This window comes from Ranitomeya variabilis, chromosome 3 (genome assembly GCF_051348905.1).
Source record: "Ranitomeya variabilis isolate aRanVar5 chromosome 3, aRanVar5.hap1, whole genome shotgun sequence".
Taxonomy (NCBI): Eukaryota; Metazoa; Chordata; class Amphibia; order Anura; family Dendrobatidae; genus Ranitomeya; species Ranitomeya variabilis.
Genome location: NC_135234.1, coordinates 208,873,201 through 208,890,850, shown reverse-complemented (window position 1 = coordinate 208,890,850; position 17,650 = coordinate 208,873,201). Strand labels below are relative to the sequence as shown.

General features: G+C 42.8%; 1 protein-coding gene across 13 annotated transcripts in view; it reads right to left on the bottom strand.

Annotated features, from left to right (window-relative positions):
- The window catches only part of NFASC (neurofascin), a 181,264-nt gene that overhangs the window by 8,341 nt on the left and 155,273 nt on the right, over positions 1–17,650 (bottom strand). For 9 of the 13 annotated variants that reach the window (XM_077295082.1, XM_077295074.1, XM_077295077.1 and 6 more), the window contains 2 exons: positions 12,644–12,775; positions 11,329–11,398 (listed from right to left, as the gene is read on the bottom strand). In XM_077295082.1, coding sequence (XP_077151197.1) covers positions 11,329–11,398; positions 12,644–12,775 — 202 coding nt within the window. Of the gene's footprint in view, positions 1–11,328; positions 11,399–12,643; positions 12,776–14,241; positions 14,398–16,545; positions 16,654–17,650 lie in introns of all 13 variants that reach the window. The other 4 variants (XM_077295075.1, XM_077295071.1, XM_077295073.1 and 1 more) reach the window with 1 other exon arrangement.

Below are 17,650 nucleotides of genomic sequence, written 5' to 3'. Positions count from 1 at the left end.
CAGCTAGACACACGGCAGCAAAAAAAAAAAAAAAAATATCTCCAAGCTTCTTTTCTCCTGCTTCTGCCATGCAATTAACACTTTACCGGGCCGGCTGTACTGTTATGATCCTAGTGGCAAGGATCGCAGGTCGGACTAGCTAAGTAACTGAACAGACTACTAGCTCTGGGGAAGTGATAACTAGATTGACCGCAACCTGATCCTATCCGCAAACAACTATAGGCAGCCGTGGAACGTTACCTAAAAATCCTAGACGTCTCTTCACGGCATGAGAAACTGACTTCCTGGAGGGAAAGAAAGTCCTCTCTTGCCTCAGTGGAATGACCCCAAAGATATAGAATAGCCCCCCACAAATATTAACGGTGAGTTAAGGGGAAAGCACAAACGCAGAGATGAAATCAGATTTAGCAAATGAGGCCAGCTAATACTAGATAGCAGAAAATAGGAAGGGAACTGTGCGGTCAATAAAAAACCCTATTCAAAATATCCACGCAGAGATTGCTCGAGCCCCCGCACCAACTAACGGTGCGGGGGAAGCAACTCCGTACCCCAGAGCTTACCAGCAAAAAGAAATCACATATTAGCAAGCTGGACTAGACTCATCATACACAGAAATCATATTGCAGGCAGATGAGCAAAAAATATTCAAACAGAACTTAGCTTATCCTGAAGAGGCAGAAAACGAGATAATCAGGAGTAATCAGAATAGCACTGAATACATTGCCAGCCGGCAACAAGTGGAAGTGAAGCAGAGCTAAATAGGAGCCTCCCTGGTGAATAACGAGGCAGCTGATCCAGCCAGACCCGCAGGATAATAAACCAAACCACCAGGGGGAGCCAAAAAACCAAAGTCACACAATACCATCTGTGACCACAAGAGGGAGCATGAAAACGGAGTTCACAACAGAGAATGCAATGATGGTGGATGTGGAAAGGACAATAATGGGGGGGTGGGGGTGGAGGAAATGATGGAGGTGGTAGAAAGGGCAATGATGGGGTGTTGGGGGAAAAAGCAACGATGCAGGTGGTGGAAAGAACAATGATGGGGTGGTGGGAAGAATGCAATGATGACAGTGGTGGAAAGGACAATGATGGTGGTGGTGGAAAGGGCAATAATGGGGTGGTGGGGAGAAAATGATGGATTTGGCGGAATGGGCAATGATGGGAGTGGTGGGGAAAAGACAATGATGGGGGTGGTGGAATGGGCAATGATATGGGGTGGTGGGGAAGAGAGCACTGATAGTGATGATGGAGAAGGCAATGATGGAGGTGGTGAAGAAGGCAATGATGGGGTGGGGGAGAGGAATATAAGCAATACAACCACCCAGAAAGTCTACTCTGAATGTCTCTGACTCAAAATATCAAACAAATACAGCAAAGTCAGCCCTTTAAATCATAGTTAAAACTTAACATTTATTAATACACCTAGAATAAAAATATAAATAGAAATTGTGTACATAAAGTGCTCATGATTAACAGTGCACTAGATAAAAAATGGCACAATCTCACCCAAATTTTTAGCTGGCCCTCGGACTTCTGCTCCATATACCATGAGACCAGATGATGGGGAGAAAGGACATCAAGACCAAACAAACGACATAGGGGGGAGTGGGGAACACGGGTCCTCTTTACCCTGTCGTGCCCCTTGCAATTAGCTCCCGCCCTTACAAGGGCAGTACCCAAGTGTGAGTCTATTTTTCGGTGCCCCTGGTAAATATAGCCACCCTGAAAAAAAGTGTGTGTCTTCCCTACGCGTTTCCCCACCCGTTTGGGGGGTTCATCAGGGGAAGTTTATCCGGGCTAAAGAAAAACGGACGAAGTCACCTGCAGTGGCAGGGTGTGACCTCTCTGTATGCCGAGATCCTGTGTATAAGAAAAAATGGTCTCATTTTTTCTTATACACAGGATCTCGGCATACAGAGAGGTCACACCCTGCCACTGCAGGTGACTTCGTCCGTTTTTCTTTAGCCCGGATAAACTTCCCCTGATGAACCCCCCAAACGGGTGGGGAAACGCGTAGGGAAGACACACACTTTTTTTCAGGGTGGCTATATTTACCAGGGGCACCGAAAAATAGACTCACACTTGGGTACTGCCCTTGTAAGGGCGGGAGCTAATTGCAAGGGGCACGACAGGGTAAAGAGGACCCGTGTTCCCCACTCCCCCTATGTCGTTTGTTTGGTCTTGATGTCCTTTCTCCCCATCATCTGGTCTCATGGTATATGGAGCAGAAGTCCGAGGGCCAGCTAAAAATTTGGGTGAGATTGTGCCATTTTTTATCTAGTGCACTGTTAATCATGAGCACTTTATGTACACAATTTCTATTTATATTTTTATTCTAGGTGTATTAATAAATGTTAAGTTTTAATTATGATTTAAAGGGCTGACTTTGCTGTATTTGTTTGGTGGGGGAGAGGACAATAATGGGATGTGGGGGAGGAGGACAATGAGGGGTGGGGGATTGGGATGGGAGGAAGGGGGACTTATAATGTACTTAGGAACAGGGGGAGGTGGAGGAAGACATTATCGCTTATTATGTCTAGGACAGTCCCTTAGTATAGAGTGTACCTACTTATTATGTATAGCGCCACCCTTAGTTACATATAGTTTCCTCTTTTATTATGTATTACACCGTCCCTTATTACATACCATCCTCTCTAGTTATATATGGTGCCATCCCTTATTATATAGCTTCCTCTGCTGTTATGTACAAAACTGTCTCTTACATAGTGCATTCTTCTTGTTATTCCCAGCGCCCTCTTTTATTACATAGTCCCCTCTCTTTTTAGATATAAAATGACTGCTGATGGAGGAGCCGGTGACCAGAAGACCAGACTGTCAGCTCCTCCATTAGAAAAAAAGCTTTCCCATGCTCATCAGCCATCATTGCATTATACAGCTAATAAGACAGGATGGTATGTAATAAAAAACAGGGCTTTATAAAATCCAATCTGTAAGGGACGGTACTGTACATAACAAGAGAGGGCACTGTATAATAAGGGACGCAATATACATAATAAAGGAGACTATGTAATATATATATACATGCATGTATGAATGTGTGTGTGGCCCAGACACATTTCTTGCACAGGGGCCCCAAGCTTTCAATGTCCGCCCCTGCTGCCCGGTCAGAGCGACGCCAGCAGCGCGATCAGATCATGTGATCATGCTGCTGACATCACTCGCCCGCGCTGTAGAGGCGAACACTGGAGGTAAGTGCTCCAGTGGAGCTGAAGACACCGAAGATTAAGTGCAAGGGGGGCTTCATTATGTGTGGGAGAATTGGAGTGGGGATGGGGGGCTATATTATGCGTGGGCAGAATTGGAGTGGGGATGGGGGTGTCTAATGTGTGTGGGGAGAACTTGAGTGGGGATGGAGGGCTTTATTATGTGTGGGGAGAATTGGAGTGGGGATGGGGAATATTTATGATGTGTGGGGAGAATTGGAGAGGGGATGGGGGGATTTATTATGTGTGGGGAGAACTGGAGTGGGGATGGGGGATTTAATGTTTGTGGGGAGATTTGGAGTGGAGATTGGGTTATTTATTGTGTGTGGGAAGATTTGAAGTGGGGATGGGGTGCTTTAATGCGTGGGGGAGATTTGAGGACACAAAACGAAGAGCAAAGGGGGAGATGGTGGGCATATATGACGAAACAGTACAGGGGAATGGGGGGCATGTATGACGAAACAGTATGGGGAATGGGGGGCATGTATGAGGAAACAGTATGGGGGAATGGGGGGCATATACGAGGAAACAGTATGGGGGAATGAGGGCATGTATGAGGAAACAGTACTGGGGAATGAGGAGCATGTATGAGGAAACAGTATGGGGGAATGGGTGCAGACAGTATGGGGAGCAAACGGGGGAATATATGCGGACACAGTAGGAGTAGCGATGTGAAAAATGTATGTGGACAGAGTACGGGGAGTGAGGGTGATGGGATGTCTGCAGACACAGTATGGGGAGTCAGGTGAGCAGGCAGTATAGAAAGTGAGGGGGTAAATATATGAGGAGACAGTATGGTGAACATGGGAATGTGAGAGGAGACAGTATGAGGAGGGAGGGGAATAGTGTGAGACAGTATGGGGGGAGAAAAGGGAGTGGGCACAGAATAGAAACTGAGTAGTTTGTGCGTAGCATGGAGGGACAGTGTAAGGGCACAGCCAACAGGGGACAATATGCCAAGGAGGGGGAGTGTGATGAGAGAGTACAGTATAAATATTGGGCCCTATAGTGGGGACACAGTGTGAGAGGACAGTGTGAAGAGGGGGCCGGTATGGAAAGGAGAGGTCCGTGTAAACAGCATGTACCATAAGAGGGACAATGTGGGGGTCATATTTTGTGCAGACAATATAGTGAGGGGCAATTTTTATTCAGGAGCATTATAATGACACTTCTATCGTTAAGGGCATCATGTGGAGATTTTCTGCAAAAGAGCAGAGAAGATGAAAGTCTGTAGAGACGAGCTGTGGATGAGAAAACCTAGATGTAAATGTTATTTGTGATACTAACTAATTCTCATGTTTTTATGTTAGGAGCATTAAAGGGGATGTCCAGGTTTGTAATGAGTCTGCAGGCATTCTTTATGACTGCAGACTTCTGACTTCTCAGAGTGCGCACTGCATGCTGTCAGGATTCTCTCGTGCTGGCGATTGACATACATGCGGTCACGTGCTGACTAGACATGTGTGGCCTCAGTCAATGAAAATGAACTGAGCGAGGCCGGGCACGTCTAGTTGGAATGTGGTCAGAAGTATACAAATCACATGCTTGTGCTGACATGACAGTCCACCGGCAAGGGAGAGTCCTAAAAGTGTGCAGTGCATTAGTTGTGAGAATTCAGAAGCCTGCGATGTTAGGATTCAGCTCTGTTTGAATAGTTAGGTATACAAAAATATCTGGTCATGTACTATACTGTTTGTGTACAGCTGTACTGATACATGCATATCATGCTTTTCAGTACCGCTGGGGCAGCATGATTGTGAAAAAGGCTTAGGATTGCTTACTAAAGTCTTTAGGCATGTCAGCATATTTCTCTAGAGGTGTGTTCAGCTTTAGAGGTCCCATAATTAAGGAGAATTATAATCCTTTTTAAAATGTAACTATTATTCTAAATACATTTAATTTTATTCAAATCATCTTTGAAGACCAGATCTTTGCTAGGAGTGTAGATTTCCTTATTAATCCTAACAATTAACATGAGGCAAAACCTCCTTTAAATGGGCAAAACGTGTTTCCAAAGATTCCTTTACTTTTCATACAAAGATTTTCAAGCTTCTTCCTTTCTTGTGTAACAACATGAAAGGTTATTGAAATTAACTGATCTTTATCGATACTGATAAACGCAATATATGCTCATTCTTCTATACAGAGTGATCTACAACTATGAGATTGACTAAGTTTTTATTTTTTTTTATATTTTATTTCATTTTAAAAGTGTTTCAGGTCTCAAGACGCATTACTTTTATCTTTACCAACCTTTAAAATACTGCTCATAAGTACTCAGTTCTGCAAGAGTGCTGGCTCAGAAAGGCGTATGGACCCATAGACTTACTATTGAGCCCGTACTCCCCTCTATCGCTGTGCTCAGCAGAAGTGTGCGCCTGTGAGTCGTCTTTGAAGTGGAGGTCTCAGCAAGGTATGTACCAAGACCCAAACAATCTGCCAACTTTTAAGGGGGGAATAACATATATATAAAATGAAAACAATGAGTACACTTTAAGTAGAGAATAACTGAACATATAACTAGTCATTCCTGTTACTATGACGCACAACCATATTACGGACCACTATGGTACGGGTCCCTAATGTGTCTCCCATAGGAATCTATGGGCTCATACTGTTCCCAAGCATTGCAGTAATATGCAGTGTAAATATACCTGTAAGCGAAAGCTTCACTTTCTGATGAAAAATACAGAGAGGAGAAAAAACAAACATCTGTGACAAGGTTATTGTAATGTATAAAGGATAAGATCCCTGAATATTCTTCATAGCCGTTAGTTTAAGGAATCGTTCAAGAGGAAAATTCATCATGATAAAGTGGCTGAAGATTGGAATAAGACAGTTTATATGTTTTTTTTTATTTCTAATCTCCGTTATGGAAATATTAGTTTGTAAAGTTTATTTGCTAATTTCCACTTCAACCAAGAGAGCATTAGAGATAACTTTCTGGGGGTCTTTACTTTTTCCCATGTATGCCATTGCCCAATCACAAACAGCAAGCGTCATGCAGGAAAAAATAAAGAAAACGCTCCCAGAAATAAATAGATCCGTCTTTCTCTGTGTGAACTGGTGAGACTGATGTGTCTAATCAGGTCACACAGATCTCACTGCCAACACCTGCTGGGGAGGAGATTATAAGTGTAGGGAGGTGAGCAGAGTTGTATGTCATTACATGCACTGCTCTGCATCTATCTCAGCCACACAGCTCGGCTCTCTTCCGGTCACTTCTAATTACAGAAAATGCAGAGCAATGTTCTTAATGTCACACAGCTCTGCTCTCCTCCCCAGTCACATACTCCTAGATGGCACTGCCAGCACCTACCATGATTATAAGGGTCAGGAGCAGAGTAGCGCGCTGTGTATAAGGCTACGTTCACATTAGCGTTAAGCTAATGTGCGTCGGGTTTGCGTCGGCGACGCAGCGGCGACGCATGCGTCATGCGCCCCTATACTTAACATGGGGGACGCATGCGTTTTTTTTGTTGCGTTGTGCGACACATGCGTCTTTTTTGCCGCATGCGTCGGACCAAGAAAACGCAACAAGTTGCATTTTTCTTGCGTCCGATTTTCGGCAAAAACCGACGCATGCGTCGCAAAACGCAGCGTTTTTGCGTGCGTTTTGACGCGTTTTTGCGTGCATTGTGCGTTGCGTCGCCGACGCAACGGCGCACAACGCTAGTGTGAACGTAGCCTAAGATAGATGAATAGTGGTGTGTGTAATGACACACAGCTCTGCTCTTCTTTCTCTCCCCCACACTGTTCTGACTTTCTCTGGAAATGATGCCTCCTGGGCAACTTCATGCAGGGGAAAAAGTATCCGCCCCCAGTGAAGAACCTGTGCTAATGTCCTAATGCCTCTTTGCCTATATAGTAAATTAGTATATATACACTTTACAAGCTAATAGCTCTATACTGTAGAAGAGAAATGAAAGAATAAAACTAAAAACTAGGTTTTATTTGGATCTTCAGACACTTTATCATGATGTGGCCAGTTAAGCATGTAAAGAGGGCTTTTATATCTTTTAAAGTGATAGCATAGCACTTTATGATCCTGGGGGTCCGACCTCTGGGACAGATCCTGAAAATGATAGAACTGTAAAGGTACCGTTACACTAAGCGACTTACCAACGATCACGACCAGCGATCGTGATCGTTGGTAAGTCGTTGTGTGGTCGCTGGGGAGCTGTCACACAGACAGCTCTCTCCAGCGACCAACGATCAGGGGAACGACTTCGGCATCGTTGAAACGGTCTTCAACGATGCCGAAGTCCCCCTGCAGCACCCGGGTAACCAGGGTAAACATCGGGTTACTAAGTGCAGGGCCACGCTTAGTAACCCGATATTTACCCTGGTTACCATTGTAACAGTAAAAAAAAAACAGTACATACTCACCTTCTGATGTCTGTCACGTCCCCCGGCGTCCACGCGCTGCTGCAGAGAGCTTTCCCTGCACTGAATGTGTCAGGGCCGGCAGTAACAGCGGTGACGTCACCGCTGTGCTCTGCTTTACGGCTGGCGCTCACACAGTCAGTGCAGGGAAAGCTCTCTGCAGCAGCGCGTGGACGTCGGGGGACGTGACAGACATCAGAAGGTGAGTATGTAGTGTTTTTTTTTTTACTTTTACAATGGTAATCAGGGTAAATATCGGGTTACTAAGCGCGGCCCTGCGCTTAGTAACCCGATGTTTACCCTGGTTACAAGTGAACACATCGCTGGATCGGCGTCACACACGCCGATCCAGCAATGACAGCGGGTGAGCAGCGATGAAATAAAGGTCTGGACTTCTAGCTCCGACCAGCGATATCACAGTAGGATCCAGATCGCTGCTGTGTGTCAAACACAACGAGATCGCTATCCAGGACGCTGCAACGTCACTGCAATGTCACGGATCGTTGTCGTTCTCGTTGAGTGTGACGGTACCTTAACTCTGAATTAGCCATGAGCCCTCTTTTTAAGTTTTATATGCACATCTGGTCATCCTGTGCAGCAAAGTGAGGCTAGCCACATTCATTCTAATGGGGCCATGCAGCAGCTCCCTGTACAGTGGATGGCGGTGGCACTCCTGTGCAGGGAAAAATATTGAAGAGATCACAGCACTAAACTAGCGTTGCCATCTCTTTAATCTCTGAATCGATGGGGGTCCATGAGGTCAGATCCACACCAGCATAAGGTAATATGTCTTTACTTTAGATGATAAAAACACCCCCTTTAAAATAGAGATTGTCACTAGTGATGAGTGAGTATACTCGTTGCTCGGGTGTCCTCCGAGTATTTTGGGGTGCTCGGAGATTTAATTTTCGTCGCCTCAGCTGCATGATTTGTGAATACATGTGGGAGTTGCCTGTTTGTTAAATCTCCGAGCACACTAAAATACTCAGAGACCACCTGAGCATGCTTGGGAAAACCCGAGCAACGAGTATACTCGCCCATCACTAATTGGCACACATGTTAAGCTGCCAATGAGAGCATTAATAACGGATACCTCCAAGAGAGACTGCTACATAAAAGTATTTATGGCTGGGACACGGGAAACTGAATACAACAACTATATTAGAAAACAGGGCAACCCAACAAGCACATACTACCGAACTGCTCAGCGGCAGTGTCATGCTCGAGGAATGATTCTTTCCAGCACGCTCTACAAGGCTTGTGAATGTATTTGATGGGTTTGCCAGAAAGTTGTAAAATGCAAGAAAATTCCTAGGGAAACCTCACTTCCAGAAAAAGTATTTTCTAACACCAAAAACCCAAACACAACGTCAAAATCACAACTCAGCTAGAAGTAAATATATATTTCTGTCTGCATTGACTTGAGGAGGTTAGTAGCTATGTAGTGAACTTACAGTAAACTAAAGAGGACGAACACATCTTTTCATCCCTCCGCTGCAGTCTGTACATGTTTTATGAAGAAATAATACAAAGATGGATTACACAGGAGACTAAAAGAAGGGATGGACAGCGGTTTATCGGATTTTCTTCTCATTTCTGTGTTGTGTGAAGCTTTGCTACTGATCCACGCAAACTGTCAAGTATCCAGCAGTGTGTAGGCTGCTGTTGGGTCCTCGAGTCTGGACTCTCCTTTGATCCATACCCCTTTTTAGTTAAAATCAGTACAGCATGCAGCCGAGGAATAAACGGTGTCCCCTCTACTACTTGTTAAGGCAGCTACGTTAGTCAAGTAGAAATAAGGCAGGTTAGTTTGTACTCCCACATTATATTGCCATAGGGGGAAGTTAAGGGGATAAATGCTGATAGTATATTAGGTTAATAGCTACTGTATGTAAAGCCTACTAAGGTAAAACGGATTTCTCCTACCTTCCAAAAAACCTTCATGGAACAAATGGACACATGAGCATGTTTTATGAAGAGAAAGGAGCACATGTAATATAATAGAGAGACACGAGGAGGAAGGAGAGAGAAGCAGACACTGTAATAACAGTAAGACACCATGTTCCTATCACATGGACATATGCTGACAATGGTCACTTCAGAGAATCTGATGCAGGGTAGCACATAACAGTGTGGCTGAAGAATAATCTATATCCCTGACATCATGTTACACTAAACACAGTTTAGGTTGTTAGGTCTGGAGTTTTAGCCAGCTTGGCTCTTTTGCGGTTAGCATCCTTGGCCAAGGATGTAGATGGGAGGCAATAGTGTATTCCAGCCAATCTCAAAGCTTGTCTATACATTTAATTGATTATTTGAGGATGTTTTTTTGGGACTTCAGGGAGGTCTGTCACACACAAAGCACAGAGGGTGACACATAGGCAGTGACGTCCCTCACCTGCGCTCCTTCCTGGGTAGCGAGTGGGAGACAAAGGCACAGACGTTACATGCACAGGCCGGTCTGTGATAGCGGCGGAGGACTGTCCTGTGTGTGACGCTGTGGACCGGTGTGTTGGGCACTGAACAAGTGTGACATTGAGATACTAAGGAATGGTGGCATATTTATTAAACATTGCTTTCATGGACAGAAAAGCACAATCTGCAAAGCAGCAATACATCCAGTCATTACAAAATCTATATCATATGTCTATGTATCCAAAACATAAAGCTTGGTCATGTAACAAGACAATGATCCCAAGCATACCATCAAATCTACATCAGAATGATTGCAAAAGGCAAGAATCAAGGTGTTGCAATGGCCCAGCATTAGTAACATCAATGGACGTAAAGACGACCTGTCGGTCGCTGAAAAAAACCTGACTTACATTCCTTGTAAAAATCCCTGAGATTGCCTGATTCAACCACTCTTTCACCTCTCCCTACCAGATGGTGCCTAGCACAGTTCAGCAGCTGATGTAGCAGGCAAGCAGTCAGATGCCATGGAGCTGTGACTGGCAGCAACTGGGAGGGAGAATGAAAGCGCATACCCCCCAAAAACGACTGTAAAAAAAATCACCCGGTTCGACTGCCAGCAGAGATTTCACATAGTGCACTCCAGGAGAAACAAATGTGAATATCTCTGCAATGGAGCGGTGCAGCATAAAAAGAAAACAAGCAGAATCGGGGGAACTCAGGGATTTTTACAAGTTATTTAAAGGGAGCCTGTCACATGAAAAACACAATTAACTTGCAGATATGTGGTTAATCTGCAGGTTAATAGCATTCTGAACCTGGCCGTCGCTGCCATTAAGACTGTAGTCACTGTAGGGGGCGCAGTTACAGCCGCCGCTCTCTATTCAGATCGGTCATTGAAACCGCGACACTGCTGCCCCTTTGACTGAAATCCAAATGGTGCCAGGTGTATAAAGTTTATTTCCTCCCAGCAGTGGGGGTCTAACTGCCAGAGCGGGGCAAGTTCAGAATGTGATTAATCTGCAGGTTAATAGTGTTTTTCCATGAGGCAGGTTCCCTTTAACTCAATTTTTTAGAGCAAGTGACAGGTCCCCTTTAAGCAATGTTGTAGAGAAGAGTGTAATAAAATAATGTAGGTCACATTGTGTAATGTATTTATTGACTTATACATATTGTGTGTTGTTGTTTTTTTTACTTTCTTTCCATTTTTATATATATTGCACATTTAGGATAAATTTGTAAGTCTGTATTTCCTGGTAAATGTCTTGATAAAATTACTTTGCGCATATTCTTCTGCTCTTACCTGTAGTCAAATGAACCATCATCATCTTTTTGATCTTCGGGCCCTAGAGCCACTTCTTTCTTTTCCCTGACTGAAGAGTTTAAACAAGAGAGGTAAATCTTATGATTGCGACATTTAACAAAACAGATCTTGTGATTTGTTTTATTGTTCAATACTTACAAATATTGTGGAATCATTTTACTCTACAGACTCAATGTATACTCAATGTAGCCAAAGAGAACTGGCTAATTTTAAAGTTCTTTGAAAACGTATTGCTCCGAAAAGATACCTTACGATATAACGTACTTAAAGGTTTCGGTAAAAACCTCGCTGACCCTTCTCACAGGGTATCTTACTGCTGGGCCCACAGCAATCGGCTATAAAACCATGTGGCAACCCAACAGGAAATGTTCTACTGCCCTGCAGCACCTCCACAGGGGAAATGAAGCATTACACAATTTGTACTGACATCAATACATTGTCTGTGTAATGCAGAGATCTGCCAAGTCCTCCATTGTGAGAGCCCCCCATTTGTAACCACTTTCCACTTTGGCTAATAAAGGAGTTTCTTAAAGAAGAGACTTGAATATTAATTCCTATAATTGGTTATTTAAAAATTGATTTTCTCAGCCAGTGAAGATGAAAAATACCTTGTTAATGGGAAATGGCAAAGAAGGTAAGTCAAATGGGCTTATGGTGACAGAATGATGAAAGAAATAAAAAAAAGGTGGAAGGCCAAGTACATAATGTATTATCTTAAAAAACAGGAATTAAATGTGCCACTCATTACAATGAAACAAATGTGGTAGACTATGTTCTTATGCCCCTCAGAAAACATGGACCCTTCTGCAGAAGGACACATTTGAACCCTGTCTCATTCTCATTAACGGCTTTTGTCAGGAGCTCATCTGAATTCTGTTTTTTAGGAGTTCAGACGGAAGTCCCAAAAGAACAAATTACACCGGTGTACAGAGGAACATTAAAGGGGTTTTCCCGCAAACAAAAATTTATTTTAATTGATTGAACTTGGAATAATAACTTCTACAATTGGATGTAATTAAATAAAATGTTCCTGATGTTTATTCTATGCCTGATGAAGCTTACAATTTGTTACCATCTTTTCAGTTAGCCATTAAAAGGTATCAACCACTGAGGATTCTCACATATTCTAAATATTTTTCTATCTACTGGCTAACACGGTACCAAGATATATATCTTTCCTGTTAGGAAGAGATGCAAATTCAGAAGTACCGTAATCAGAGAAATGTTTCAAATGCACGTTTATCTAGAAATCATAGAAGCAAGATAATGTAGGTTTGAAGTATGTGCCCCGCACCTGGGTATTTTCCGCCACGACTTCTCTTAATGAAGCAAACAATCAATAAGATGAGCACCAGAAGCGCGACTGCACACATGAGTCCAATGAACCAGCCCTGGGTAGCGATGTCCACCTGATTCTTTGTATAAGCTGTCAGAGATAAGGAGAAAACGGGTTCTAATAGAGCTCTGCTTATTACATGAGTAGCACTAACACTGATGACATGTATAACAAAGAACACAGGATCAACACAGAGAAAGAAAAAAGTTTAAGGAATAGCATTAAAAAGGATGAAAATCTGTAAGTCACAGATTTGTGGAATTCTGATCCCCAACCTTGTCTTTCAAGCAACCCAGAGAGTGCAGTCTTTTTTAGGTTCCCTTTACAGCATAGAAGTTGGCTACGTATGAGTCAATCAGGATGATTCTCTGGAGCTCATGTGAAGAGACCATGAAATTCAGTATTTTTGGGGGGGCTGTAGAGGACCAGAGATGGACAATCCTCTAGTTAAATATTCAAGAGCAAGAGGAAATCATAAGAGAACAGTTCTTAACTAACAATGGATTATCAAAACATCTACACTTATCTTGTATATAACATCATTACCAATAAAACATACCGTACATGCAACAATAACGATAACAATAGGGGTGACTTGTGTACAAACCTAGAGAGACACACGTAATCTTATCACACGGAATATTTACTGCATATCAACCTTTTCTTATTAAACGTCATATTGGTGAGAGGGAGCTTTTTCTTCCAACCCCGTCATAAACATGTAGACTTAGGTTAGCGGAAAATAAATGTTTATTTCAATAGGGACAAGAGAATAATCATCTGCCTATGGCAGCAGCTTATCTCTGGCAGGTGTAAAGGATCAGGCAGGTTGAACTCCAACATGCCAGTCTTTCCTTCCACCAACATCTGTTTTTTTCCATATCCACATAGGATCATAAAACATATTTTTTTATTTTATTATTTATTTATGTATATATATCTATACAAGACATGTATCACATGAAAAGAATGTATGCTTCTTTTTGAAACTTTTAAATGTATGTCCATTTAAAGATACCAGTTGGTACAAATTTTCCCCCAAAAGTTGGATTACTACACTTATTATAAGGCATCTTACATGGACATCTTAAAACATTTGTCCACATGCAAAGAATCATGACAAGGGTCAAAAAGAAAGAAATAAAAAATGAAAAACAAATACCAACCATTTTCAACCTTATGTTCATTTGGACATACAGAATGTGCAGACATTGCTTTTGTTTAAAGGCACAGAAATTCAAGAAAAGAAAAAAACTGAAAGGTTTGCAACTTAAAAGTACAAGAAACAAACGGGTAAGTCTCAACAAGCAACAGACGGTCGTTTGCATTTGTCAAGAAGCGAGCCTTACTGCAACATCGAGCTTTTACAGTAGGATCACCATAAGAAGGTGCACCAGGATTATTTGGTAACCGCACAAGAACAAACCCCTCTCACATTTCACTACTAAATGGACTATGTCAATTTAATGGCATTTTTGAAAAGACACATCTTTTATACAAGCTGAAGAAAAAAAAACAATGTATCTGTGCTGTCACAGAAAAGATAGAGCCCTCACCTGAGTTGGTCTCGAATGTCACAAATGGGCTTGTGACCAAGTGGTGCTCCTGGGAATAAACCCGTACTCTGTAGGTCATCCCAGGGACCAGATCAGACAGCTGAGTTGATGTAGGGTGATGACCCCTAACAGGAACAGTTCTGCTCATGTTATTACCTGATAGGAAAGAGCTGAGGATGAATGCCGTCTGACTTGACAGTAGGGGAATGGGAGGCCGGGCAAATGCATCATGCAAATGAATCGCACACCAACATTCATATACATGGCAGCCCTGAATATAAGACTTTTTCCATAACTGGGGTTACTCTTTAATCTTTCTCAACAGTATTACTCATACTATAGATACAACCTTGATATAAAATCCCCCGCAACATCTAACACCTCCAATGTTCTTGTTCTGTTCCAAACACTCAAGGTTTGCAATGGTTAATACGAGTTTTGATTTACACTTACAATACCAGAAGATAACAGCCCTGTATATAATCAATGCTATACCTATTTTATAGAAAAAGCCTCAAGTACTTTTCTAGATTAATCAGATCAAATTGTCATCCCTCATCCATCTTCCCAGACAGACTGCATATAAACCCACAGATTCTAAAGATTTAAAGGAGTATTCCCATCTTGTGCAATTATGGGACTATCCTCCGGGAGTTGCATCTGGGTAAGTGACTTGAATCACTGTCATTGGACCACCTCTCCACTGACGGCATCTCATGTCAGCGCCCCATTCTCAAGATAAATGTAGATCCCATTGATGGAACCTGAAGCTGCTTTATATGGATAGCATATCCTGTGGATATGTCATAAATGTACAAGACTGAAATACCCCATTTAATATCCCCATCACTAATTCCTACCTTAAAGGGAACTGATCCTGTTAAAAAATGCAGGATATATGAATTAATCTGAAGGTAAATAGCATTAAAATCATACCAGACTGCCTTACTGGAACAGCGGCTACAGGGAGAAAATGAACTTATATATTCTCCCTGTAGCCGCTTGCTTTCAGTCATTGGGGTGGTGCGGGTAGATGTACTGTAACAGTCCCTCCTCACCACACTGAGTATGGCCTTGATCACACCCTGGCACTTTGACAACCTGTTCTGCATACACACGCTGCAATGCCAGCTGCCAATAAAACTGACAGTGGGTGATTACAGCACTCTCATTCTATAGTGAATGGTGACCGCTCCCAGCACGGCCCCATTAATTGGAAGCAGACTATATTAATTAATACATGATTTACCTGCAGATTAACCCTGTGCCTGCTAGCAAATAGCATTTTTGAACAGCTTCCCTTTCAACTATTCAAACAGCAGAAAGTCTCCACTATTATGAGCAGGATATTAAAGAAATGGAGAAAAGGCAGACAAAAGCTTTATAACATCTGTGGAGTATAGTAAACATTGACCATATCTGACATATTGAGTACAATAGCAATCCGCACTTCATAAAATTAACATCCCAAGTGCACGAAGTACAGAATATTTTACCAAACCTTTACAACTTGTAGATATAAACTAAATATTCCCCCAATCATTACCTAAATTCCTATTACAATATACCGTAAGGTCTGATAGCGTGCAGATATTATCAGACAAGTCCTACACATATATTTAGCTATACCGTAGTAACATGCTTCCTGTCCATATGTACACTTCAGCTATTGTCAATCTGCACACGACATGGTAAGCTGACCCAATCAAGTATGCCAAGAGAACAAGCAAACAAAGCGTATGTAATGCAGGGCATGCCAATCAAAGGTGTAATATATGAGGTGACGAGATCTTCCATTAATGCAATGCTTCCAAGCATGGTGAATTTCCGTTCGCACCTAGCCACCTTATATATGTGCTCATGTAATGCTTTACTGTATACATAGTCATATATGGGACACTATTACCTCTATACTTTATTTTTTCTATGCTTAATTCACTAAAGTAAAGCCAATCAGGAAGTTGTGTTCCGTTTAGGTCACGGATTACCGCAAACAGTTCCCATAAATGTCTAGGTAGATACATGACAACGGGTTTCTTGAACTTACTGTTTTACAAGCTGAGTTAATGCAATGTGGGCACTCCAGGAGTGGTGGTATAATGCATTCTCAAAAAAGGGCAACTACTAATCTATGCTCCAAAATATAGCAATAATGGCTAATTTGATTTGTGTTTCCGCTGACAACCGCCTCCTGAAGTACCATCCTTTGGTATATTTGAGCGCAGTGCAGCCGAGGTTGGTCGTGGGTGGTGGCTAGTAGATCCATTCCAGCTACACACACTCCACATGCAAAATGATGCTTACTGTCAATATACTCAACCATAACCTCAGTGCCCATCTGTACACTATATACCCAGGTCACGTTTGCCCAGTGGCTGTTGGGGGAAATTTTGACGTCCCAGTGTTCGGGTGCTGTTGGGGAGGCGATTTACAAAAGGTTAGATACAATAGCATACTATACAGAAAAACATCCTGGTATATGTGTGCTAGTATTTCATCAAACATATACAATCAAAACTAGAAACTAGGTGCCAGATAGCGGCAGGGTTAGTAACAAACCAATTTGCAGCTGTAGCACATATTTCCGGTTTGGGCCTCCAGACTAAGGGCTCATTCAGTCTGTGTAGATCAGTCTAAGAACAGACTGCAAAGCACGGACTGGTCACAGCTCTCCCGACCCGGGCGTGACAGCGTCATAGAAATATATGAAGATGTCATGTTCTGGTCGGGAGACCTGCAGCCATTTGCATTGTGTTCTGTGCTCATGCCAATTTGCATGGACGTCGGAATAATCACTAAGTATGATACATTGTAATGCACTAGTTGTTGCTAATGGCCTACTCAGGATGGGAAGGTAAATAATAAGGGCCCGATTCATCAATTCTTTTAAGCCAGAATTCTGGCATAAAAGCATTGAACATTCACAAAATGTTGTGATTTTTAGTCTTTTCACATCAGTTTGACCCATCCCAGTTTTGCCAAAATGTGCACAGCAGGGGATGGGAAGAGGGCACACCATGGGCATGATACCACAACTCATTTAATTCTTGACTAACTGTTGTGTTCCATACAGGGTTGGACTGGCCCACCAGAGAACCGGAGAATCCTCCAGAGGGCCCTGGCTTCTCCTTCAGGAGAGTTCATAGTGCAAACCTTGCATTTGCTATGGGGCTCTTCAGTGGGGGGAGAAAGGTGGGCCCTCAGAATCAAATCCTCCAGTGGGCCTAATGTTCTTCAGTCATACACCAGAAATCTAACTCCAGTGACTGACTGGAGTGAGATTTGTTGTGGAGAGACACACACCACTCAATCAGGCGCTCCAGATTCATGAATCAGGAGCGTCTGACTCCAGCACACACCCTCATCAAGACTGGTATGAACAATGCCAGTCTTGAAGAATCAGGCCCTA